This window comes from Melanotaenia boesemani, chromosome 5 (assembly GCF_017639745.1).
Source record: "Melanotaenia boesemani isolate fMelBoe1 chromosome 5, fMelBoe1.pri, whole genome shotgun sequence".
In the NCBI taxonomy this organism is placed as follows: domain Eukaryota; kingdom Metazoa; phylum Chordata; class Actinopteri; order Atheriniformes; family Melanotaeniidae; genus Melanotaenia; species Melanotaenia boesemani.
Window position 1 is genome coordinate 33,955,254 of NC_055686.1, and position 27,296 is coordinate 33,982,549.

General features: G+C 40.9%; 1 protein-coding gene across 1 annotated transcript; it reads left to right on the forward strand.

Annotated features, from left to right (window-relative positions):
• The first annotated feature begins 10,753 nt into the window (after positions 1–10,753).
• Positions 10,754–26,859, forward strand: kiaa0232 (KIAA0232 ortholog). The gene is made up of 8 exons (XM_041984822.1): positions 10,754–11,028; positions 13,231–13,804; positions 14,203–14,343; positions 17,961–18,030; positions 18,126–18,210; positions 18,303–21,657; positions 21,815–21,923; positions 23,931–26,859. Exons 2-8 carry the CDS (start codon positions 13,568–13,570, stop codon positions 23,945–23,947), a joined length of 4,014 nt encoding a protein of 1,337 aa, XP_041840756.1. The 5' UTR covers positions 10,754–11,028; positions 13,231–13,567; the 3' UTR covers positions 23,948–26,859.
• The last annotated feature ends 437 nt before the right edge of the window (positions 26,860–27,296 follow it).

Here is a 27,296-nt window from a genome sequence, read left to right on the forward strand (position 1 = left end):
GTAAACATCTAATTCCGAATGAAAATGGCCATTCCGAATTAAACTTAAATCCCAGTTAATTGGATGTTTATTCAGATTTTAAATCTGAATCGAATAATTCCTTGATCATGTATATGTTCATTCTGCGTTAAATTAATTCCTGATCTTTTGCACCTGCTCGTTCCATGGCGGTACGGTACTCTACCTCTTTTCTCCTCCTCAGCTGACCAAAGTAAAGTAGCATGCTGGTGTCTAACTGCTGCTTCAAAACTAGAATCAAAGCAAAAATGGTACTTATTATGTGGTCTTACATGCTGTAGACGAAACGAAAAGAAGCAGAAAATGAAGTTTGTTTACTTCAGGTAGATGTAAATACATCACGTCCAATCAGAACCTTTCCCAACCCCCAGATCTAAAGTGGAATTGAATAAAGACTATTAAATGTATGTTTCCATGTAAACCTCAATTTGGAATTACTAGTTCCCTTTAAACATGAAGAAGAATACTTGATTTTCAAATTACTTAATTATTATAAAAAAACACTGTGTAACCGTGGCTATTCTTCAATCAGCAGATTAACTGGTGACAGGTGAGGGTGCCAGGATTGGGTATTAAGGAGCATTTATCAAAGGCTTCGTATTTCCAAGCAGGGATGGGTTACCTTTTTGTGCCAACATTGTTGAGAGTTTTATCAACCAACCATAGGGACTGCCAGCAGTAGTAGTAGTTTTATGTTGTTCTTTAATGCTTCTGCATTTTCTTGCTTTAAATAGCAGAAAGTTATTCACATAATCAGCTCTAGAGGGTTGCATTGGAATTAGATACCTTGGCACCTACATGGCAAGAGTAGGCAGTAATAGTCAGAAATCCAACAGGAACAGTCCAAGGGCTCTAGTTTAGTCATTATGTCTAACATAATATTGTAAAAGATTTGAGAAGCAGCTGTTGGATGGACTTTGCTGTTGAACCCACAGATAGAACTGCATGACAAACCATCATGCAACCTTGGCCAGTGTAGCAAAAATGGGCTCAGGGAGTACTTGGAAAGCCACTGTCGCCCAACACAGACTGCTGCAGTATCCAGAAATGTAACCTGAGACTGTATTACATAAGAAGGAAACCATATTTCAGCCCTGTTCAGAAATGCTGCTCATTAGCCCATATCAGATATACAGAAAGATGGAAAGTAGACATGTAATCTGTGGTCAGCTTGGTCCATGTTTCAACTGCTTTTGGGAGAAAACCAACACATGGTGGTTTTACATGTGAAAGATGAGAAAGAGCATCAAGGCTCTTCTCAGCAGTAATGCAAACGCCAGCATCGGTGACGTGTGGGAGTTTAAAGTCACAGATGATTTGCATATGTGTGAATGTCCTATAGATGTAGAGCTGTATATTGGAATTTTGGAGAAACATGAAACCATCTATGCAACCCCTTTGGTGGAAGGTCCACTGTTACTTGTACAACAGTGATAGATCTCTTTATGTAGGAATTTCAGCAGCTTCATAGAAGCAGCGCCGATTGCAAATCTAGCTTGAAATTGATAACTTGTAGCAGTTGACTGTTGATGGAAGTATACATCAATATTTGCATTAATTATTCTCAGTCACCTGCTCCAGGTTGTCCACATTCACAAGAAGGCACACATACCTTCACTGCTCAGTGTAAGGTGAAAGAGACACTGCAACGTTTTCAGTGTAAACATCAAGAAATGCTTCTTCGGCTGTGAGGGGAAGCTACATTCGTTTAAATTCCTGAAGGAAACAATGGCTAGACAGCAATGGATAAGGTTTGCCACAGGGTTGCACCAACGTTTATATTTGTGTCTGGCACTTCACCGAAGACTTCCGGATGAATAAGGGCCAGTACAACGAGGGGTTTGCATCCAGGCTTTAGGTGAAAGGAGGGTCTGTTCCTACAATCAAGGACCGTGTTTCCGATCCTTGTTCCTTGTTTTCAGAGTTTGATTCAGGCTTGACCATGTATGGCTGAATATTTTGTGTTGACATTGTTTACTGAGTATTTATATTACTTTGGTTTGTTTACGAGTTCTGTTGGTGTTTCTATGGCAAAAACAGTGCGCGCTCCGACAACTACCAATCAGAGGTCCTCGCATCAGGGGGAGGGGGCTTAGGGCGGAAGAGTCTCGTTCTGCTTGTTTCTGGCAGACGCTGCTCTGACGCCCTACGGAGAGGATTGATATAAAATTAAAAAAAGGGGTTTGTGAAAAATGCTGGATTGATTCCTGCCCTTGTGGACTCACATATTAAAATAAATTAGCCTGAAATGAGCATAATAGAGCCACTTTAAGAATGAATTTAAATATACAATTATTAAAAAGGTCAACCACATTTTTCAAAGAGTCGGGGACAAGGGCCCTGGATGCTACTCTGCCAAACAACCTGTTAGACAGGGGTATGAGTCCATTTAACACAGACTGTAGGTGCAGGACAACCAGCAGTGGTGCAACCATGCACTTGGTCTCTGCAGGAATGAAGTCCTGGGGGTCGAATTTCAGCAGCCGCCAGCCACCTTGGTCGGAGGCAGAAGGGACAAACTGATCACACAAAAGGGCTCCAGCTTCAATATCAGCAGCTCCGCACATGAGCCACACAACTCATTGTGGTCAGACACAAGAATCCAGTCTACCACCAGAACTGCCAGGGATCCACCTTTTACCTGTTGCTTGTGTGTCAATAAATAAATAAATAAATAAGAACAGAAATAAATGTATTAATGATAATTAGAATAATAGTATTATTAAGGCTGCAAAGTGGTGTGGTAGTGTTTGGCACTGCAACCTTACAGCAAGACGGCTGCTGGTTTGAGCCTCGGCTGAGGGGAGGTTCAAATCTGGGGTGTGGTGGCCTTTCTGTGTGGAGTTTGCATGTTCTCCCCGGGTATGCACGGGTTCTCTCCGGGTTCTCCGGCTTCCTCCCACCGTCCACCGTGATCCCTCTAAAGTGTGTGTGTGAATGATTGTTTGTCCTTATCTGTGTTGGCCCTGCGATGGACTGGTGACCTGTTCAGGGTGTACCCTGCCTCTCACCTGTTAAAATACTGGGATAGGCTCCAGCTTACCCGCAACCCGTAATGGACTAAGCAGTCAAGATAATGAATGAATGAAAAATAATAATAATAATAATAATGGTACATCCATGCTGTGCCTTGGGATGGTCCAGCCAACACTCCAGGAATGTGATTTTATTTTACAGACTGCTTTCCAAGCTTTCTAATTTTAAATATATTTATTTATGAAAAAGTAAAACAATGCATTACTAAAATGCAGAAAACCACAGTGGTTTTGCTTTAATGTGCGGGGAACCAGACACTTCAGGTAAGTTAACGGACGTGTAATTGACTCGTCGTCCCCAGTGCCATGGTGTGGCCCAGGCCTGCTAATGAGTATTTAAACCAGAATGATGAGTAACCAAATGCCTTTATACAGTAGGTGGATGGGCATGTACCTAGAAACATGTGTTCCTATTGATGCAACTAATTATTTTTGAAGGACCTGTATATAGAGCCACTTTGAATATTTTATAGTCTTGACTAAAATATGTTGGTGGGTTGATTTGCACATCCATGTTTTGCATCTGGGTATTGCATTAATTGTAAATGAATATGGAGGAGTAGGAGGGGCTTCCAGTATAAAGCTGAAGTGGAAAATCTAGACGTGACCTTCATTTGCAGCATTTGATATGTCATTGTCTAGCTCCAAAAGAACATTTTTGTAGTTTGGTTATTTATTCAGGTATTTTTACTATTCTTCTAATTAAATATGCTCTTTTACACAGTGGCACTTGTCACTTTACTGGTGAGCAAATAAAGACAAGCATCAGGTTGAAGAAATGAGCTTCTGCCTTTTCCTTCCACAACCCAGCCAAACCTCACAGCCTAAGTCCATCTTCGTTTTTGTCTGCACTCCTAAGAAAAGAAGGCAAAAGGACGATCTGGAAAAGTCCGAAAGACAACAGCAAGCAAAAGAGAGAAGAGAACAAATTACATTAAAATGGTCTTGTTCATTCGTTTAATTCTTGAACAAACATTCTTGTTCATGCAACAAAAATTGGAAGCAAAAATGTTCATGTGTAGTGGGGAGGACAGTCAAAAAAGTTTATATGTAAGTCATGTTTCATGTGAAGCAGCAAATGAACAAAACAATCTAAAGTTTCTCACAGTGTAAATGCGACCACTGTGAAACTGGCTGGATGATAACAAATTCAACCTTCACCGCAGATCACCACGGCAACGGCAGTTTTCAGTGTTAATGTAAAGTTGGACATGTATTTGCCTTTGTGGTTTAAATAAATGAAAGTCTTAAAATAGTAATGTTTTCTCAAAGTAATTGTAACGTTAACCCCTAAATATATCATCGAGACATCCCTCATTTTTACACTGAGTTAACATTATCTGCATCTGCTGTTTTCTTACTCAGCTTTGACATGAAGAGGAAATACTTTGTTTGAGGTACTTTCCACAGCTGAAGGTCTGATTTCCAGCACCAGCAAGCGCACGTCCTTTTCCAAATATCACCGTCTGACCTGATCATCTGAACTGGTTTGGAAAGGGTGAAGTCTGCTAGCGCCATCCTTGATGAGAAACAATTAATAGTCACTTGATAGCAGGTCCCAGCTAGCTTTTTGCCTCCCAACATGGCAACGTAAACAAACAATGTGGCATCACTGAGAATGGTCTAAATCAGTGTTTCCCAATCCAGGTCCTCGGGACCCCCTCCCCTGCATGTCTTAGGGGCCGTCCACCACGACACCGGATTGCAGCAAAACCGCAAAAGTATTTTAGCAAATCACCCTTTCATCCCCACGAAGCCAGGGATTAGCCTCCATGAAAACGACCATGTCTGAAGCCATGTACCAACACTGGTCTATATGGACCTTTTTGAACTTGTTGTAAATATTTCACTTGGTGATCCAGATTATTCATGTAAATGTTAATGTGACCACAGTTATCACAGCAGTGTGTGCGAGTGTGTGTTAGAGAGAGGAACACAAACATTTCCTTTATTAGTATATGGCCCCCCAATAATGTCTTGTCCTCCCTCTGCTCCACTCACACATAAAAGTTTAGTTCTGTCTCTATGTCCAGCATATGCTGCAGGTTCAGAATTTAGACCACAAAGAGCTGAAGTTCAGCAGGTTTGTGTGAAACAGGAAGACAAAAGACAAGTTCTTCGTCATTCACTGCGACCACAGTGGCAGACTTTCAAATAAAGATTGCATCACTTTTCTTTGCTCTGTGTTTTTTCTCACAATCATAGTTTCATACTTGTTGCCTTTGCAAGATCCAGCATGTTTGTGGGAATGGGCAGACTAGGAGTTTATCTGTACCAAAATGACATTTCAGGTATCCTGTATTCAGAAGAACTCTCTAGAGTTTAAAGTTGTTGCTATCCTTCAGAGTGCCCTAAGGGTACAGATGATGTGCAGGCTGAGTGCCAACAGAGAGATTGCACCACTGTAAACATAGGAAAAGGAAAAGAGAGAAAAAAAGTTACCCAACCACACAAGATGCGGTAAGGGGTGTCCATGACATGACTGTATGCACACAGAGTCCAGACAGTGAACAGACGGTGGTAAACATGACAGGAGACAAGAAAGAGAAACCAAAGTCATATGGCTTTGATGAAGGGGTGGGCTTTGGATATTCTCCAAAGATGCTGATTGGTCTCTTTGATTAATGCATCAAGCTGTGATTGGTCTCTTCACAGACAAGTATTTAAATTCCCTAAAAGGATTAACGCTGTGAAAAGTGTGTCAACTTAGCAAGAGGCAAAAATCACTGTTTGCTGCTCATGTGGCATTGCTCCATCTGAACAATGAATGTTGACATGTGACGGGATACTGATGACACATAATTAACTTTAATTGTCTGAGATAAATCATGACAGAAAAAGAAAACTGCTCATCAAATGCAATCAGGTCTGTCTGGTCTGTTTATTAACTACAGCTGGACTTACTGGGGTTAGTGAGGTCCAGAGATATGTGTCAAATCTTTCCTCAAACATATAACATATTGATTTTTAACAACTATCAAATATCTGACCAAAAATGTGCAATATGCCATATAAAGCACAAGACAATATTACATATCTTAACACTCTTTAAAAGAAAAACACTAGTAGCTGTATTATGTTTGATAGAGGCTAAGAAGTTGGTTGTAGAGGCTGTTTGTAAGCTACGTTAATACTGACTTAGCCCAGTTATACGTATCAAGTGTTGTGTGTTACACAAGTGTGTGTATGAAGAGGAGCAATTCAGCGCACAGCTGAACAAGAATTGTTGCTGAGCTACCTGAGTTACCACAAAGTTGACTTGAATTTTAAAGGCAGACAAGTCAGTATGAAAGGTTTCTGGTCTGCATATGGTACCCTCATCTCACTTCAGACTTCATTCAGCTGAGTTCAGATCTTTCATTTTTATGTAGATTGTACCAATTCAGCCATGTTGTAAGGAAAATGGGTTAAAATTCCTCCTCAGCAGTGGGCAAGGCTGATAACATCACACATAAAGGGTTAACTATAACTGTGAAATAGCAGAATAATGTGTTAATTGCACTTTACTATTGATATATGGTACGATATTGCAGCATTTCCCCAATGAACACGTTAGAGGAAGCAGATACGGGAACATAAAGTTTGTAAATGAAAAATTAGATACACAAATAGGGAAATGAGACATCTTGCAGGTCATTGTAGCAAATGTTTGTGTTGTTAACTTCTATCTTTCAGAGTGAATTCAGGTTCAAATGTGTATTAATGTTTTTGAAAAAGTTGTCATGTTCAGTCTGGCGTAGGAGGGACTGGTAACGGTTTACTTTTTACAAACAAGTGCCAGGAGCTAATTGTTTTCACGTGCTATGACATCCACATTAGTTCTGCATGAAGTGGTGATCAGTGTAGTTAAATGTAAACCATAGTACGTGTAGTAAATGTGTTCTTGGTTGCTTAAAAATGTCTTATGTTTGTGCTTTTGGTTGTTCCACTTGCTCATATTAGGAAACTGATCAACGTTATTTCAAGATTCCAAGAGCAAGCCAAGGATTTTACAAGAAGACATCAAGTACAGTGGCCTGTGAACCCTTTGTCTGGCATCAGAACTATCATTAAACTAACTCATTTAAAGCCTGTCTGAGTTTGCAGCGATCACTTAGATAAAGGTTGTTACCACACTTTACTTTAGTTGGCTAGGGTCCTTCTCCGTTAGCTTCTTCTACTATTTGAGAAAATTAAAACTCATGGGATAAAAAAAAGTCATCGCGATTTCATCAGGATTATGGTTGCTAGGCAACAACACATGTACTGAGCTAATTCTAACTTGAACTAATGTTTTAGCTTCATTTATCAGTCCGAGCAATCTCTCTGATGAAGACAAAATACACTTGGCTCTTATGAAGACTCTAGGGCAGGGGTGTCCAGCTCCAGTCCTCAAAGGCTGCAGTCCTGCAGGTTTCAGATGTTTCTCTACTCCAACACACCTGATTCAAATTAAATGGCTCTCCTAAACAGCTCGTTATCAAGTTCTGCCCGAGCATGTTGACCTGTAAATCTGATTCAGGGGTGTGGCGTGCAGGAAATGTCCACATCCTGCTCTCGAGGACCGACTTTGGACATCCCTGGTCTATGGTTCCAATTACATGACAATATTTCCATGTGAAATCCCAAACTTTTTTCTTTACATATTCGAAAAGAAAACTGCATTTACACAAATGTCGAATGAAAACTGTCTGTGTAGACGAAAACACGAAAAGGACTGGGAACTGTAGTGTGCATGCCAGGCCTGTCGTGGGCAGTGTGTAAGAATTATTGACATCCAGCAGTAAAGATGGGAAAGATGACTTCAAATACCAAGCACAGTTGTGAATAAATGGTGGCCGTCAGACATAAACATGATTTCATCTGTGAGTGGATCCAGTGGCATCAGGTAACCACTTCAGAATTGTGCACGTGCGTACTTCTGTGTGCCTTTTAAATCATTACTTATACCAAACGGTGTTCTAGCACCTATGTGTATGTATGTGTATGTATGATTGATTTCATTAAATGCTGCAACTTAAAGAGACCAAATAACTCAAAAAGATTTAGCAGCACAAATGGAACATTGAGGTCCGCTGTTGTTGTTGTGCTGTTTGTGGGTGTAAACAAGGCCTGAGTGCTCGAGTGCGAGATGACGGGGCAGACATCATCGTCACCAAAAGATTTTAGTTCATGTTATACAGAAAGGATTTGCCTTGCACTTAGAAATAATCACATTAATAACATTGTCATTTGTTGCCGTCATCATACTTCCATGTGTTTTTGCTTTGCCATGGTTAAGTCCATTTCGCCACTAGTTCATTCCTGCGACCCGATGTCAGTTTCTGACTCCGTTTGGTGGCGGTAACGCACCGGTACCGCCAAACACGCCCTAAACACTTGCATATCCTTTCTTCAAAAGCTCACACAGTTTTTACAGTTGTTGACTTCGCCTTCATTCTTCTTCTGCATTTTTGTTCCCTTCCTGAAACAGACGAAGACCTTTGTTTTTAGGTGAGCCGAGTCTGCTTTTTTGATTCGAATCAGAACTTGTTTGCCTGTTCACAACACCCCAAACAAAGCAGACTTTCCAAGCAAACGGACTAGGATTTTAATTAAAAAAGGCTGGTGTGAATGCACTCTAAATCCCAACTTACAAATGGAGAAATTACAGGCTTCCAAGCCTTTATTTGCAAAATCGTCAGAAGCACCAGATGGTTTAACTGGTAGGTATTTCTCATTATCAAAGCTTAAATCTTTCTTGGATATTGTATACTTTTTATAGTATCTAGTGCACAAACATCTATACTGTGAAAATACCTTGATAACATCTCGTAACTTCCTTGCACAACATAAGCCATTCTGATTTGTTTGACCACCACTTTGTTTGCAGAAAGTCACATGATTGAATACAAGCAAAAAAGCCTGCGTCACAAGAAGTACAGGATAAAGCCTTTTTTCTTTGTAGTGTGAATCATGTAAAGCTGCTCTGTTGTACACTAAAAGTATATAGTTAGAAATGAGTATAACTACTTCCCAGTTAAATTTAAATGGTGCAACCAGATACAGAAGAGCACTATTTTTAGCTTAGCTAGTTTAGAACTGGTACAACTCATCCAGTGGAATTCACACTGATTCTGAGCAACATGACATCAGCTTTGTCTGACACCCAACACAAATGCAATGTGCCGAAGTTGAAGAGCACAAAATGTATTAATGCCAAATTTACTAAAGAATAATCCACTCAGTAAATGACAAACAGCTCACACAGCATGTTTTCAAAGTGAAAGAAAAACTGCAGATTCACAGGAAACATTTGCCTTTCACAGAACTGGAATGAAATCACCCCCACCCTCCTCACCACCCCTCTACTTTCTCTGACCACCCCCCCTTTCTAGCGGAGGATTACGGGGCATCTTTAAACCATGCCATCTGCTCCAAACTGACTTTCAATTAACACTGGCAGATGAGGAAGCTGTCAGAGCAAAGAGCAGAGCAGATTGAGATGCTGCTTTGCAAATGTTCACTCGAGGCATGTTGCTGCAGTTGTGGCTGAGATTCAGACAAGATTTTGTCAGTGGCAGGAAGGACAGAAACACTGGTGAGGCAGAGCAATTCACATTAACGATAAGGATGTTTCATAGAAAATGCAACAGGATATTGGTGTTGAAAACACAACCTCTAGGTCAAGAGATTTGGGCTTTGGATGCATAACTCTTGCTCCAGATGAGGATCAAAAATAGCTCAATATTAACCTGCAAACTGGCCAAAAGGGCCACTTCACTGCTATCATATTGCACAGAATGCCCCTTACATTGAAGATAACTGATAATTGATAAGATAACCACAATGAGGCTCTGCAGTTCTTATCCCCCTTGACAGTAACATCTGGGATCAAGGGGCAATTGATAGACACACTCACAGAAATACCACAGTTTGTGGTATTTTAGATGCTTTAGAAAGGAAAGGCTGTTGGTTTAATTACAAGACCTCTATGTGCAACTTATGCTCTCGATGTGTAGTGGTTATATAAATAGCACTAGTTCTAATGGTAACATGAACAAACAGCAGTAACAGTAAACTTTATTATCCCACTAGGGGAAATTCATAAAGTCTACCTTGATACTGGTTTACCTTAATACTTCATACTGGTACAGCGACAAAAGGAGTGCCGATAGTGATGATAGTATTGTATCAAGACAAAAAGTCAAGATAATGTGAGATAAAACCCAAAACGCTGTAGGCAAACAGGTGTGCATGCTAAAGAATAGATCCCAGTGATAATAAAACCTAATCTATATCTTGAAAAACACTTATATGTGCACATGTGCCTGAAAATACATGTTGCTCTTATGACATGCATAATCATGATGAGAATGTACAATCAGCAGCTGTCTTACTTCCAGCTTCATGCATTTTATAAAAATTTAACATTCTGCTGTGTGAATAATAGAGGGCGTTTTAAAATGTGTAACACTATTTTAAGTGTATATCAGCATTGGAAAACATTTGTGTTAATATTATATTTCAAATATTGGGGGAAATTAAGTAATTCCCTTTTTAAAAACTGTTCATTTTACTTAGTGTCACTCCTTTTAATTTAAAGCGTGAGGACATCATATGAGTAGTAGTGCGACTTCTGATGCAATATTCCAGCGGAGGAATCAAACGTATACGAGCAGGACAGCGGAGGTTTGCCCTGTTGCCTAGATACGAACGCGGAGGGAGGCACGTTCGGTAGTCAGTCTCTGAATGAAACTGGCTTTTTTGCAGCGGACATTGTGGCTCCGAGTATTTGTGTTATCGAGGAACGACCTTTCTCTGGCTCGAGCCCGAATGTCGCCAGTTTCCTTGACGCTGTTGAAAGAGCACTCGATGTGAAAACAGCGCCATTTCTGTCGGCGTCCATGATACGCTATGCTACCGCAGCGGATTCCAGAGCTCGAGCTCGGAACGGCAGCGGGAGAGAAATAGCCGCTCCCCTTTCGCTCCTTCTCTCTACTTCAGCTCACGGCAGGTAAGTAAAGCAACGAACCGGCTTTGAGCTTTCTTTTAGCGTTAAGAAGTATTTGTCCAACGTTTGCTGGGAAATGTTTAGTTGACTTGTTCTTTCGCTGTATAACGATATGGCGCACATTTTTGAAGGAAAAACGCCCGACAGTCCTCTGGTAGTCAACCGGCCAGCCGATCCTCCTCCCCCTCGGTCACAACAACAAGCATAACTACGTGAAAGCTAGCATTAGCTATCGTCAGTTTGAAATTGTATTAGACGCTTGTGGTGTGTTGTCTTGACTTTTTTTTTCAATTATTGTGCGCAACGTTCCCTAGCACAAGTTTTAACTTGGCCTTAACGTTTGCGTTTTGCTGTGTTTAACGGAGAACCGTCACAGCACTAATGTCACCGTAGGCAACATCGGATCACCTGCCCGTCACAAGCTACCTAGCGCTGGCTGGTAAGAACCGTTTAACTCTGATTAAACTAGGAGATCGAAATTATCCTCATGAGAACGATGCGTGGTAGCCAATAACAAAAATGTATAAAATATCTCACAATATGTACAGCTCTAGGAAGCTAAGTTGGCTAACGTAGCTCATCAGCTAAAGGTCGGTGGTCCAGCTAACCTTGCCGTTTGACTGCAGTGACGCAAATACAAGTTGCTCCAGCGTTGAATTACTTCACTTGTTAACGATTTCTACATTTATGTCGCAATGACACTGACATTCAATCTAAGGTGTCATTAAATGCTGTTATGGAGTTAAAATGCCGCACTCGATAGGACAATACTGTTGCGTTACAATAAACAGTCGGTATAACGCACCCGCAGAACAACACAATACTCGCAAGTTCATGTAAAAATGATGTCACGGTGTTTTGTCTCTTCAGCGTCATATAAAAACCCCCCCGCCTCAAAGTAATGGTTTGTAAAATAAACTTCCGTTGACAGTCATAATTTAGCCACCGGAGCTAATGTGGATACAACATAACAGCTGGCTTGTAGTAGGCACTGGTCAGCCATATTTAGCAGCTATCGCACCGAAGCTTGCTAACGTATCAGCCGTTGTCCGTCTGTGTGGAAGCGGAACATTATTGCTGTATGAAAGGGTGTGGATAGTTTAGATGTTGTGGTACACTGAAAAGCTTCTTATCTTTCCCTTTTGACGCTTCCAACGGGTAACTATTAAAATGCTACTGTTGAATGACGACTGGGCCAGCCAATCACATCGGTGCAGCCTCCATTTGCTCTTCACGTCGGTGTCCGAGTCCACTGTTACTATGTGAAACACATGGCTTTCTCAGCCAGCTGCCCCTAGTTATACACAACTGTAGGAATTTGCTCCTGATTAAGAACTTGTATTACCTACCAATAATTAATCTGTGCAGAGGATGTTGGTGTTTATTTGAAATGTTTTTAGAAGTGTTAAAAAGCCACAATATTTATCTAGGTCAGTGGTTCCCATTCTATTTTCCTTTAAGACTACCAAAATGCCATGACCCCCCATGTTGAACCATGCTTGGATTTATGCTTTCATTAGCTAGCATCTTGCCACACATGATACTCAGGCAGAATGCCAGAGTCCAGTCCTTAGATGCAACCTAAGTTAAGGCAACTAATTAACATAAAGCCTTACTTTAAAAAAAAAATAAATAGGGAAAGATAATTTGCACGGTGGTGTTTCTCAGATATTTTTCATTAAAGAAATGGTGCAGGGGAGAAAGAAGAAGAAGAAAAAAATCAAGGTTACCAGGATAGACGAACTTACTGCGCTGCTGTAGCTCCACTAACTCACTAACCTCACAAAACCGCACATTATATGGATGAAAATTGATCAAAAAAACAAAGTAGGGCCTAAGTAGCCTTTTTAAATTTTGACCAAAGATATATGTTTTAAAATTTGCATTTCATGTTTTCAGAACACTGCTTCCCTGTAAACAAAATATCCAAATGATAAAATCTAAACCGGTCTCTGTGCAAACATGGCCTCAATTTAACACAGACTGTACAAAGTGGCACTCTTTGGGAGCCACTGATCTAGGTGTCTCAAAAATACTTGATTGCATGTTGCATATTCATATCCTTCTTGATCAATTGAAAACATTTAAAATCATGCAGTTAAAGATATATTTTCCTTTCATAATACTTGGTTTATTTTCTATGCTTGCATTCAGCAATGAAATAATTTGTCTTTAATCTTATTTATTCTTGCTTCCTCTGTTCAGATTGTGCCGGTGAAGTAAAGACAGTCCCAAAATGGACCCCTCTGACTGAGACGTAAACACATCTTGTGTTTAGTTCTGCAGCTGAGATCTGTCAGCAGCATAAGCCATGCCTCACGAGTAAAACCACCTTTCTTGCTCAAAGCAATAAAAGAAGAAAAAGCATCCTACATGCCTCCCCATGTAGAGCCCCTTCAGTTCGTCCTGCTGGAGTGACAGCCCCCCTCTTCCAGATAGGTTCTGCCTCAATCTCTCGCCATTACCCTTCTCCACCACCGCCCTACAGCAGCTACCCGTGACGATGCCGCTCCGCCTGAGAATGGCCAACACCTGAGGTCCCATGCGTCCAGTGAGCACCGATTCAGACGGTCCTGCTCCTCCTGAGAACCTCTCTTGCCCCTACCCCCTCGTGGGCCCCTTGCCTGCCTCAGAGATGTCCCTCCTCCAATCTTTGGGTCCAGTACAAAGCTGGCTTGGCCAGGAGCTTGAGAAGTGCGGGATTGATGCCATGATTTACACCCGCTACGTTCTCAGCCTCCTCCTGCATGACAGTTATGACTATGACCTGCAGGACCAGGTAGGCTACCATAACCTTAAAAAAGACCTTTTTAGTTGTCATAAAGTTTTCATAATTGTTATTAATCATGTTTTGAATTATCAAATGAGTGAGAATGGGGTGTAAAGGAGGGGGATTTAGGGTAGGTGTATTCAATGTCTTTAAAAATGAAGATATCACTCTGCCCAGGATTTTTTTTTTTTTTTTTTTTTTTTTACTTTTAAAATGAACTAATCCCCACATGTATTTTTTTTCCCTGATTTTTACTTGCTTAGAGTGTATATGTAGGCTGTTATGCAAGATAATCTTGATCCTAATTGCACTAGCCATTCTTCCTCTTTTCCCCCTAATTTTTCTCTTTAATATTTGACACTAGTTTATTTATCTCATACATCTGACTTTTTGTTTTTGTCTGAAAGGAAAATGACATCTTCCTGGGATGGGAGAAGGGAACTGGGAAGAAATGGGGCAAGAGCAAGAAGAAAGGAGGGACCGACCTGAGTCTTGAGGAAATGAAGAAGCAAGCCGCAGTGCAATGCCTCCGCTCTGCATCTGATGAAGTAAGCATTTTCCTGGCTGACTGTAGGTTATGTTTTAGCTTTCTAAGACTTGAAACATAATTTCTTTTGCTTTGGAAGTACATCAACTAGCTCTTACGCTGGCAACAGTTACATGGTGTTTTTTTAATTCGGAAGTAATTATTCTGAATGGAATAATTCAGAATTATTACACTGAGTAAACTTGGTGTTGACATAGAAATAGTAATTCATAACTTTTTTCAATTCTGCTTTAGATTTGGGGGTTAGGAAGGGTTCTGATTGGACAAGAGGCGGACGTGATGTATTTACGTCTACCAGAAGTAAATTAAGCTCCCGTTCCTGCTTCTTTTTGTTTCGTCTACAACATGAAAGACCACATAGTCTTGAATTGGCACCTTGACAATAGCATGCTACTAGCTGAGGAGGAGAAGGGAGATAGAGTACCGTACCGTCATTGCAACAGGACAAGGGAACGAGCATGATTGGCCAGAATTAATTTGAAGCAGAATGAACGTTTACACGGTTGAAGAATTATTCCGTTCAGATTTAAAATCAGAATAAACCAGCCACTTACGTCAGACTTAATCTTAAGTCAGAATGGCCATTTTTATTTGGAATGAGATGTTTTCAAGGTAATTTTAAATAGAATTTAATTTTTTATTCTGAATTAAAGGGAATTACAACTCTCATGTAAACATGGCCGCTGTCATTGACTTGCCTTTTATTACACGTCTGCATGATGTCAGGAATTTATTACCGTAGTATTCCTTGTTGCTTGTTAAGGTGCAGTCATGCAGATTTTAATTGCGTGATTCACAGTGGATGGACAGAATAAAGCTGGGTCAGTATGAGGAGCCAAAGCATTGAAAATGGAAAGGGCTCTTGAAAATGCATCATCATCTTTTGGCTGGGTTGCTACACTGTCTGTCGTTATCAGAGGGGTTATATCAGGGTCAGCACTCCAAGTTTTCTTGTAAGTGTAAAATTAAACTTTCCTGGCTTCCAGTAAAATGTAAGAATTTAGTGTAACTGAGAAGTAAAACTGATCATCTTTGTGTTAGTGGGTAATTTTGTTGACCTTTCATCTGTGGCTTAACAAAAAGATTGGACGGAGAGAGGATTTGAAAAGGCAAGAAGACGAGTGTTGTACTCCTCACAGGGGACTGAACTCTGCACTCTTTTTCTTTCTTTCTTTTTAAAGCAGCGTACGCTGCACGGGATTGCAGCATTGAGCAGCAGAGTCGGTCGCCTGTCAGCTGACTGGCATTAGCACAGTGATGCAAGAGAAAACACTTTGCTTTTCTCAAAGTGGCATGGCAATGAGCCTTATTTTCTGGGGGGATAAACAGGAAATTAGGATAATATACTCTTTTAATGTGAGAATATTTTCTCTGACAGTGACTACGTAGTGCTTAGTACAACAAATCCATGCTTCTACAGGTTATATCGTTGGGTTTAAGCAGGCGGTAAATAATCAGGATATGTAGTAAATGCATGCTGTTGAAAGGAATGCGAGAAAATAACTATTCTGCTGCTTAGCCATTTATTTCTTTATTTATTGAAAGCATTTGTGCACTGCAGCTAAATATAGCACAGTCATGGCTGAGCATGCCTAAACTCTCACAAGTCAGCTGGCTTGAGTTGTCAGCCGCGTGCCTTTCATTTATTCTTTTGGATCATGTCGTTGGGAACATTGTTACCTAAGGCTACTGGATCTTCTACCATCAGTCATGGCTGCTCATTGTGTTGGAAAAACAAATTATTCTTTTGTGTTAACGTAACTGTTGACAAAGCAGCTACTGTGTCCTCTGACAGCTGACCCAGTCTTGAGATTTCTCAATATTACATTTTATTACTTGAAATACAAGAAGTAAAAGTTCTTAGTATGTAGTTTTATACACTTGACCCTTACATACTATTATAACTTTTTGTGCCTTCATAGTATGGTCTGGGTCAATCTTAACCTGGACAAAAAAAATCCTTAATAGTAGGTGTTTTTACCACATTTCATACGGGGGTGTCCAACTCTGGTCCTGGAGGGCCACAATCCTGCAGGATTTCATTGTTTCCCTACTCCAACACACCTGACTCAAATGAGTTATTTTGCAGAACTCCATAGGCTCCAATCAGGTGTACAGTTTCATTTTACTCTTTTTCTTTTTTTTTTAACGCTGCTGTAACACTGAAATTTCCCACTCTGTGATTCATAAAGTACATCTGATCGTGAAGAGCTTTAGGCACTGCTGTACAGAAAGTCGGCCACAGCTTCCTCGCTGCTCTCTTGACACACTCTTCTGTTCTGCCCCCCCACTTTCCTCCGGCACACTAGTCTTTTATGAGACTTATTTAATGAACAGCTGATCAGCAGCGGATCAAGGTGCTGAGTAATTCCCACCCCATCACAGACGAAGCTTCTCATGGAGAATAAACTGACTGGACCAAAACAAACTCTTTTCTTGGTCTTGCAGCCTCGAGAAGTTCTCAGTTCTCGTGGAGTATGTGACAATTACTCCGCTCTGGCGGCAGTAGAACCGGACTGGAAATTGAGACTAGTTCGTTTTTAAAATAGTTATTTGTAGGGAGTTGTCTCATTTGCTGAGTACAGTTTCACACTCTTATGGCCCGTGAATATGCGCAAATATAGACTTTTATGTTCATATGGATACACTTATAAAATATAAGGTCATCTGGATCCGGTTTCTTATCTGTTCAGAATCAGAACCAGACATGGAGAAGCTGCATTCAGCTTCTATGCTCCACCTGTCTGGAGCATGGAAGTCCCAGAAATCCAGGTTAAAGACCGTCCTGTTCTCTGCTGCATTTCCATAGTTTTTGTTTAGTCCAGATCTGCAGCTGGTTCTTTTAGGCTTGAATTTTTAAACTTGATCATGTTTTATTATTGTTTGTTGTATTGTTGTTGTCATTCACTGTCCTTTCTTTTCCTTTCATTTTTAATGTTAAATTATGTTTCTTGTATTCTGTAAAGCACTTTGAATGCCCCTGTCATTGAATTGCCCCACACAAATAAACCTGCTTGCCTTACTATTACACAGCTTCAAGAGTTCCTAAAACCACAATTTTCTTGATTTGATCAAACATAGAAGAAAACTGTCGAGTTAAGTCCAGTCCTCTGCTCACCTAGGGAGTTGTATACCATCGGTCTGATTGAATAATATAATATGGAATAGAATTAAGTAAAAATGTTGTAGAATGGACCAATTTCTCAAAATAATGCAAAATACTACTGATAATCACAAACAATGCCATTACATTAAACTAATTAATTATACACTGTTATCTTCAACAGTCTTATTAATATTCACAATAGTGAATATATTATTATTTTTATTATTATTATTATTATCATTATTATAATAATAATAATAATAATAATACCCTGATCTATTAGTATGATTGTTGGAGATGTATAACTAGGTTTGTTTGGATGAGGACAGGTTGAGCTCATAGTTTGAGATTTAACAGATGTAGCTTCCGTCTTTCCAGTTGTCTGAAATTTTAAAATATATTTTTGGCAACTTTTTCTAAAGTTTCTAAAGCTTTCTAAAATTTGACCTGACTGGTTACTGGTGGGACGACACGAATCACAGAGATGTTTGTTGTCTTTGTCTTTTGCACAGAACTCTGGAATTGAGAGCCTGGTTGAAGAGCTTTGCTGTAAGCTGAAGGACATCCAAAACAAACAGAAAGGTTTGACTTAATCGTATTGAAGAAAATAATAACAGTAATAATAATGATAATGATAATTAGCTGTTCTGACAGGAAGTTTTTGTTTAATTCATCAGAGGAAAAACGTGTTCAGAAGAAATCTGATGGCTCTCAATCTCCAGAGCGAGCCGAGTCTCCCTCGTCAAAGGACCAGGTGGAAATGTAAGCTATGAAGTTGTCTGCAAATGAGTTTATTAGAGCTTTCCTGCTCCGATTGCATTTAAATCCCCCTTTTTTTTTTCTTGTGTCTGCAGGTATTATGAAGCCTTTCCTCCTTTGTCAGAGAAACCCGTTTGTCTCCAAGAGATTATGACGGTGTGGAACAAGGCTAAGGCCTGCGCATACTCAAGTTCATCTTCCTCTGCAGCCCCACAAACCAGCACAGACACCTCTTCCCCCAAAGATTGCAACAGTGAAGGTGAAGCTACAAAAGAGCGAAACATAGAGGCATGCAGTACCATCACCGCCGCAACTAATGAGAGAGGGCAGCAGCGACGAAGCAAGAAGGAAAAGGAGAACCGATACCACGGTGGTGCAGCGGCAGAGGAGAAATCTACTGTCCACTCCAAGAGACAAATTAGACACAGGTCTGAGGGCAAGTATAGACCCAGATCCTGGTCTTCTGGCTCCAGTGAGGCAGGCTCAAGCTCAAGCGGGAACCAGTGCGACTCAAAGTCGTCCAGAAGCAAGACCGTTCGAATAAGGCACAAATCCAGGGAGGCTGTAAAAAATAAGAGAACGCGCAACAGTGGGCAGGTGAAGCTGCAGATGAAGGTTATCGACAAAGAGGAGCGAAGAAATGCAGGAGGAGGCAGTAGCAGCACGATCGGTGTCGCCGCCAAACAACCACAGCTTTACAAAAAGGGGAAGAGACCGCTGAAGGAGATTCGTAAAGATCCAGGCTGGATGGAAGCAAAAGAGTCCGGAGTCGAGGCCAGACACAAGAAGGAGTACATGGAGGAGCCACTTTGGTACACTGAGCCTATTACAGAGTATTTTATACCCGTCAGCCGACAAAGCAAGCTGGAAACAAAATACCGAAGCAAGGTCAACTCTCCAGACGGCTTCGACTTGTCAGCAGACGTGGAGAGGCTGCCGGAGAAAATCCAGGGAATCTGCATTGCCAATGAGAGCTACCAGAGAGCGTATTTAGCAGCAGGCTCGTTTGTGGACGGTCACTTTGTGGAAGCAGAAGATGAAACCGGCGAACTCACCGGAACTTCAAGCTGCCCTCAGCCAGAGGATAGTAGAGATTTAGATGACAAGCATCTGTCTGAATTCCCTCACTTCTATGAAGTCGATATTTACCAATCCATATTGGATACTAGTGCCTCAGACTCAATACAAGAGAGTCGGATCTTAAGCATGATTCGGCAAAAAAGCAAAGAGCAAGGAGACGTTGAGGCTGAATGTTGTTTAGTGTTAGATGGCCTTGAGCAGCAAGGGAAAAGTGCAATACGGGCAGACTCACCGGAAGCTTCGGGATCTGTTGGATTTTTAATGGAAGATCTGGAAAGCATGGTTCACGTGTGGGGATGTTACTCTCCATCCACATCAGAAGATATAGATCGAGAAAGCTTCATCGGAGACTCTCCTGTCCGGCTCTCCCCTCTTCTCGATAGCGTTTCGTTCACCCTGAGCAAGCTGTCGAGGAATCCGGAGGAGCCGCCCGTTCCTGAAACGACCGGTGAACCATCTCATTTGAACTCATCTTGCTTCTCTCTCTTTGAGTTGCAGTATGACAGCCCCACTTTTCCCTTCCCCCACGACTCACTCACTGTTGGTCACGAAAACAACACAGATTCTAGCAGCTGTCTCGACCCACATTCTAATAAACAGTCTCGTTTGCTAATATGGACCAAAAATAGTGCCTTTGACGAAACTGAACACTGTTCTAACTTGTCGACGCGAACTTGCAGTCCCTGGTCACATTCAGAAGAGACTCGGTCAGACAATGAGCAAGGAAACGCCCCGGTGGAGGATGCTGCTCAAATTGGCAACAAAGAGACCGATAGTGCAATCCCTCCTCTTTCTGGTACATATCTAGAGGATGAAATCTTGGATTTTTTGCAAGAGGACTCTAGTAAAAAGTGTGAGGAAGTCAGCGTTAGCACAACAACCAATCAGACATTCACCAAAAAGTCTAAATTAGAGTCCATTTGTGGAATAGCATTAGAAAAAGATGAGAGTAAACAGTATAGCACTGGCATGTTTTCAGACAACACGAACCAACAGAGTGATGACTACAGCTCAGGGATAATAAAAGACATTTGGACTGCAGTTGGAGATGGCAAAACCGCAGTGTCGAGGCATGGAGCAGAAAAACTAAGCAAGGGGCTCTTCTCGGATGAGCCAGATGCTTACTGCTGCAGCTGTCTAGAGGTCCAAGCGAAAGGCGTTCCTGTTCAGGGACCTCAGAAAAAAGCAGTGCAGCGGTCCGAGTATCATCTCTGGGAAGGCAAGAAGGGAGAACAGGACTTAGCCAAAAACCAACTCTCCAAGGTAAACAATGCTGGGGATTACATGACTCCGTCCAAGCCCTGGGACTTGAACTCTGACAAGGAGGGTACATCATTCATCCTCGGAGGAGTATATGGAGAGTTGAAAACACTAAGTGGCGATAAGAATTGGGCTGTCATGCCACCAGATGACACCCAAGACAGCCTGTTGCAGTGTGCTGCTGCTTCCAGCTCAGACATGCTTACCATCACGGGCACAGATGTGTTCATGAACACGGGCAGCTGCTTTGCTCCCGGACACCGGCCCCTGTGGAGGCCTCTCGTGTCCTTTGGGCAGAGTGATCAGGCCATTCGAGGAGGTGGAGATGGATTGAATAAGGGATTTTCTTTGATCTTCCATGAAGATTTGCTGGGATCTTACGGAGGCTTGCATAGTGAGGAGCAAGGTTTAGAATACCCGTTTGCATCCTTTAACCTGAACAATCCCTTCTCTCAAGTCCTCCATGTTGAGTGTTCCTTTGAGCCAGAGGAAATGGCTTCTTTCAGTCCAGGGTTTAAGCCCAAATCTATTCTTTGCTCGGACTCTGAGAATGAAGCCTTTCACTCACGAATATATGGCATCAACCGGACACAGTATAGGGCCATACGCATTTCCCCCAGGACTCATTTCCGACCAATATCAGCCTCAGAGTTATCTCCTGCTGGGGTGAGCGATTCAGAGGCCGAGACCGACAAAGAGGAGATGAGTTTTCCCGTCCTGGCTCCAGTGGATGTCTTCGACGATCCTCAGGCAGACCTCAAACCCCTGGAGGAGGATGCCGAATGTGAGGGCCCTTATTATGGGAAGTCAGAACTGGAATCTGGTAAATTTTTACCCAGATTAAAGAAGTCTGGCATGGAGAAAAGTGCCCAGACCTCGCTGGATTCACAGGAGGGATCTACTAGCCTCCTGCCAATTGCTGAGCAAGAGATTTGCTTAGACAGCAAAACGGCAGCAGCCGCATTGAGCGCAGGCGAACAGACGGACGTCTCAGCCGGCAAGATTAAAAAAACGGAATCTTCAGGAGAAAACCAATCCTGTTTGTGTTCACCAGACGGTCCGATCCCCAAGTATGGGATTGCTTACGATTTTGTTGGCGATGTTCCAGAGGTAAGGGTCTCTGAAAAGTTATTTAATGACTACTGATACTTGTAGTTGGTGAATTTGGGTCAGACGTTTACCTCCAGCTGTAAATGGCTTCCAACAGCAGTGTCTCAGGTGACTGTTTCCTGAAACACACTAACCACTTCTCATTTGTTTCGTCTAGTTTCCTCTGTCAAATATAAGTGGACAGGGAGTAACTGGCAACCAGCAAGATGAATGCTGGTGGCAAAACACAATCTGTTCCCCACTTTTCCCTGGATCTCAGTGTACAGGTAACCTCATGATTCAAAACAGCTATTTTTCCATGCACAAATTTTTCCCCCCTACACATCGAACTGGCATGTTTTGAAATTGTTTTTGAATGTGTGGGATTATCAAACTTATATTTATTAAATTTTTTCTAGGGGTGATTAGTCAACCTACAACTTGTCTGTCCCGCTAGCTTATGGCCTGGAAACTGGTCTTACATTAATTTATTTCTACCTGGTAATGCTGTAATTGACTGACAGCGCTTGTTCAGTTTGACTGGAGTGAGAAAATGTGTTGCTTCTAATAATAAAATGCTTGTCATTAATCAGTAATGTTGCTGTAGGTCATAGTTGGAGGAGCTGTGGTCGTATCAATTGTCCACACAACCCTGTTTTTCAAAAGTACTTTTAACTGTAAACAAAAACAGAGTCTAGACTTGTGGTTGAAAAATATAACGAACTAACTTTGAGTTGTGTTGCTAACAGACAGACAAACCAGTGCTGCTGAATACATGACCTCCGCTTTGTCATGTGGAAAGTGACATTTTGTTTTTAAAAGGCAAATTTTGGGAACTGACTTGAGACCAACTGATTTCAGAGTGGCACGGCTTCCCATTTTTGCTAGAAGTACAGACTCGTCCCCAGATTAGTTTGGGTGCTGTTTTTGTTAGTGCAGGTAGTTTTTCATAGTTTCTGTATCTGTTGGAGTAGTTACTCTGGGTTTGTGTCAGAAAAAATGAAGGAAAACTATCCTTGTAATAATCGTACATCAGAGCCAGCACTCCCACCAAGAGGAAAAATCCACCGTGTGATGTCGGCATATGGTGAAGGTTGTGCATTGACTGGTTAAAGACATGGCTGCAGGGCGGACCGGCTTTATTGAGTAGATGTGCAGTAAATGAAGTTCCACCTCGCAATGTTGGAATATTTGTTCCCCCCTTATGTAGTGGTCCTCTACTGGGCCAGTTCTAAATAAACTGGCTTCCAGAGCATTAGCACCGCTACTGAAAGCGAAAGTCATGTTTTCACCTTGTTTTAGAGGATGAGCCGAGAAATGTTAAAGCATTACAGAGTTCCAAATGTGAAGGAGTAAAATGTTTTAAGAAGGTCTGAAGGTTGGTTTTGCACCCGGACTTTGTTCCCTCAGAGGCATGCTGCGGTAATGTGAGCAGAATGGGATTAGGTGCTGTCTTGTTCAATAAATTGGCCCCTGTGATGGCAGCAATGGTTGCATTATTTTGATTACTCTTAATTGCATTGTATACTGATGATTAGAGTGAGGAAATAATCAAACATGATTTGGATGCTGTTTACAGGCAGGCACCACATTCCTCTTTCTCTTTCTGACTTTAGCCGACTAGCAGATTGGAACTTAAAATCTACGGAGGAAAATGAATAAAATACTGTGAAATAAGAATTGGGATTACTACGAAATGCGAACAGCACACTAAACCAAAAACTTTCAGAACACTTTCGGGCTACATACTGGAAAAAAACAAGACTGGCTTGCTGTTGCCAGTAGCAACCATACGATCTTTAGTTAAAGTTTGTCTTCGCTTCAACTCTCAGTTGCGTGTCTTAGCTAGAGGCTGCTGCTCATGTCTGGTGCTTTCTGCTGAGATGCTGGGACATGGAGGTGGTTTTATGGTGGAAAGCTAGCTCACGCTTACACCGCACTGTACAGTTGAATTTGAAATTTGTCCACACTCGGCACTTTGACGTCTTATTTTCCTTCCTTCTGTCGCTTTTCTCCTGATCTGCTGATTCCATCATTTCCTGCTGGAAGACAGGAAGCGATGCATTAAACGGATGTTTTTATTTTAGCTTTTCGTGTTAAATGAAGCTTTGATTACTAGAATTTTAATAGGCCGTTTTTTGTAATTGATTAAATTGAATAATTTGATTACAAGTTTCAGTCTTAGTCGGCTCGTGTTGCATCGCGATATCCAGAATAAATAGTGAATGGGCCCACCCCTAGTAAAATTAGGATCTGCAGCCATAGTTACCATTTTATCTGTCTTCTTTCTCCAGGGAGCAGCAACATTTGAACTCTCCAGTTTTGAAGGGGACTCCCGACACCGAGCGGAAAACTTCTTCCACTCTTGTGACTGGACCTCGACCAGCAAAGATTCAGGGTCATCTCAGAGCTGGAAAAGCTAATGTAGGCTAATTGTCTGAGACACCCCTCCAAAACTCCAATCCATAACCCCGTTGGTTTTCATTTACTAACGTAAAAAAAGAGAAAAGTAAAAAAAAAAAAAAAAAAAACTAAAAAAAGTAAAAAAACAAACAAACAAACAAAAAAAAAACTTGTGTAATCAACAATCAGTTCAACAAAGAGTGAAAATAGGAAAACAAAAAAAATGTCTTTGAGTGACGCCATAAGCAGACATACATTTTCTAATTTGTTTCAGTTGATTCTTCTGTACACGGGTCCTCTTTCAAAGTCTCACAGTTAGCTAGTAGGGACAAGATTTTGTTCTTTCCTTGTCTGTTTTGTTCCCACCATTTTGAGTTTGAACAAAGATACTGGTGGTTGGTGGTGTCCGAATGGTTGTGCATGTATGTTCGTCCAGGCAGTCTCACTCCTCGTTTTCTAGCTGAACCTAACTTTGTGTGAAACAACTGCTATCGCATCCTCTACTTTCCATCTCAAGTTCAGAAAGATGATTAAAAAGAAAATAAAAAAAAAGGCTTTTTTTTTTAGTTTTAATTTATCCAGTTTGTTTGGATGACTTTCTGACTGTGAAGTAGAGAATGTGTGCAGCTTTCTTCTAAATATCCGTAAATATCCCCGTGTGTGAAAAAGTTTCCAAGTCTGAGTTTTGAATGGTGATAGTCTTTCAAACGCTAGCAGTAGACATAGTGTGGTTTGTGAGGCTAAAAAAAAATAACAAAAAAAGTCTTTTAAACAAAAAGATAACAAGAAATCAACGTGTTTTTTTTTTTGTTTGTTTCTTTTTGGGGGGGGCAACAGATACAAATACTCTACTTGAACATGCAATGCTGTTTAAAAAAAAAACTGGGGAAAAGCAAACAAAAAGAAAAAAAAGTGCGTTAGGGGTCAAATCCCATCATGAGAAGACCTGGCTACAGCCATTTCTGCAGACACCTGTTGCAACTGATTTAAACTTTTATCTTTTTTTTTGTTGTAAATTTTACGGTACAGACAATTGGTGCTACAGATATGTTCAAAAACCTTTTTCAAGTTGCAGTTCCATAATATGGCTGATAAATGATGGCACAGGTTTTGTTTGTAGTTCAGTCACTCAGATTTTTTCTTTCTTTGCTAAATTTGTGAAGATAAAAATTCTTCCTGTTCAGTTTTTGCTTAATGTGGTTTTTTACTTGAGGCCTCTTACTGACTGAAGCAGAAATATTTACATCTGAAGACTAAATACATCCTTTCGGTTCAACGCTCCCCATTTACAGAAAGGATGAAATTACTAGTGTGTCCCGCAACAGAAGTGTTTGGGTGAATATTAAACCAAAAAACAACAAAAAAAGCCGAAACTAAGATACAGATGCTTTATTTTCCCATATGAGGTGTGTGTGTTTTTTTTTTTTTTTTTGGTTTACAATATCTTGTTGAAATATTGATTTTAATGTCTCACTCTTCGTGTGTGTGGTGGCCTAGAACTTGTGGAGGCACTGAGTGAAGTAGAAGTTTCACCTCAGAAACGTGAACGCAAACGCATCAGTACAGCTCCGTACATCTGAAACACCCAACGAATAAATTGGCTCTGAAAGTATCCTGGAGAGGTTGGGTTTGAAAATTAAATTTGATTGAATAATAAATGCATTTACTTTTTTTTTTTGCTCCCCCAAGTTATGGAGATAGGTTCCATCCTACCAAGAAAATGAGGCACATAACTAAAATCATCCCTCTGCTAACGGTGAATTTAAAGAGCGTGCAGTGTAATGCACTGTCGCAGGTGAATGGCTTCTGTTTCAATAAATGCAAAGATAGTGAAGGCCCAAGGTTTCTCCACAATGCCACTTTAATTTGAAAAGAACCTCCCCTTCACCCCGAAACACATTCAACTTCAGGGTCTTGTCCCCTTTTCTTTGACAGCCGTCAGACACTCAGGAATTTTTAATATAAGCGTTCTCTTCGCTCAGACCTGTGACAGTGCATTGATGCATTAATGTAAAACCTTTTTGATTGTAAAGGATAAAATGGTTGATCCGAGTTCCTTCCAAGCAAACCGCTGAGGTGACTGTCGTGAATTTAGAGCTATTAGTTTTAGCGAAAAAAAAAAAAAAAAAATCAAAGCCATCGTAGGTTGCATAAGCAATGCGAAGGGGGAGTTTATGAACCCTGAGTTCTATGCAAGACCTTGGCGCATGTAAACACGAGTACAAGGACGAAGTCATGCAGTTAAGTTTGCATGTGGATCATTCTGATTGAGGGACATCTGAGAAAACTATGAAATGTCTCTTTCTCTGAGAAATAAAGCATGCAAACATCTCACTCCATCTTTTTAAGTTGGATTACACAACACATTTTGATAAGAAAAAAAGTGAGGTTAAATCTGTGAAAATGTTTTACTGCGTGTTTGTTGGCGAATGTAAGAAGCAAAAAGCACTTGTAAGGAATGGATCTCATCACGTCTCCATTCAGCTCTAACTTCTTGATAGGCCGTGTTTAAAACGATAATAAAACATTTAAGACGAGGAAATGCGTTCAGTGAGGGTGTATGCCTTTGGTAAGACGTTGATGGGGTTGCAGAGTTTTGATTGTACTGTGGTCTGAAGAGCATATCCAGCACTGAAAACTCCAGTTTTTCCTCGTCTTTTCATTCCCACCCAGACGAAGCTCCTCCACCCATCCCTCTTCCTCTTATTCATCTGTTCCCGATTAGCCGTGTTCTAATTTAATGTACACCCCCGAGTAAATTATTTTGTTTCATTGTGGATTTTTTTTAACATCTAATAAAGGAGTAAACCAAAACCTCAATATGACTTCTTGTGTTTCTGTTGACATTTTGCACACAAAATGTGGTGCAGTTCAGCTCCATGAGCTCATGGTGACACTAGAGAGTAAGATGAGGATGCTGCAAGCTGTCACATCAGGTCTTCTTGCTGTTCTTTGGCAGCTGAACTCAAAATTAAATAAACATTTGTGATCAGTATATTTCTTGCATTCACAAGGTTATGATAAAATGACATGCCCTTGTCATTTAATGGCTTATGTACAGTTTTTAGTAAAGTTCACCACGAAATGAAGTTATAATTTAATATGAAGTGTTCACACTAATATCTGGATGTAAGAATTTAAATCAGGGGTGCAGGGCTGCTGCATGAATTTGGTAAAAGTGAAAAAGGCAGAAGAGATCAAAGTATCTGGAATTCCTCATTTTTCCAGGGGAGGTTGCATTTATTTATTTTATGTTT

What these genes read in the sequence shown, in the direction of transcription:
- kiaa0232 (XM_041984822.1), top strand. Translation starts at nt 13,568, where the DNA reads ATGCGTCCAGTGAGCACCGATTCAGACGGTCCTGCTCCTCCTGAGAAC. An exon ending in ACTATGACCTGCAGGACCAG is followed by an intron (nt 13,805 to 14,202) that starts GTAGGCTACCAT and finishes TTTGTCTGAAAG; the next exon opens with GAAAATGACATCTTCCTGGG. An exon ending in TCCGCTCTGCATCTGATGAA is followed by an intron (nt 14,344 to 17,960) that starts GTAAGCATTTTC and finishes TCTTTTGCACAG; the next exon opens with AACTCTGGAATTGAGAGCCT.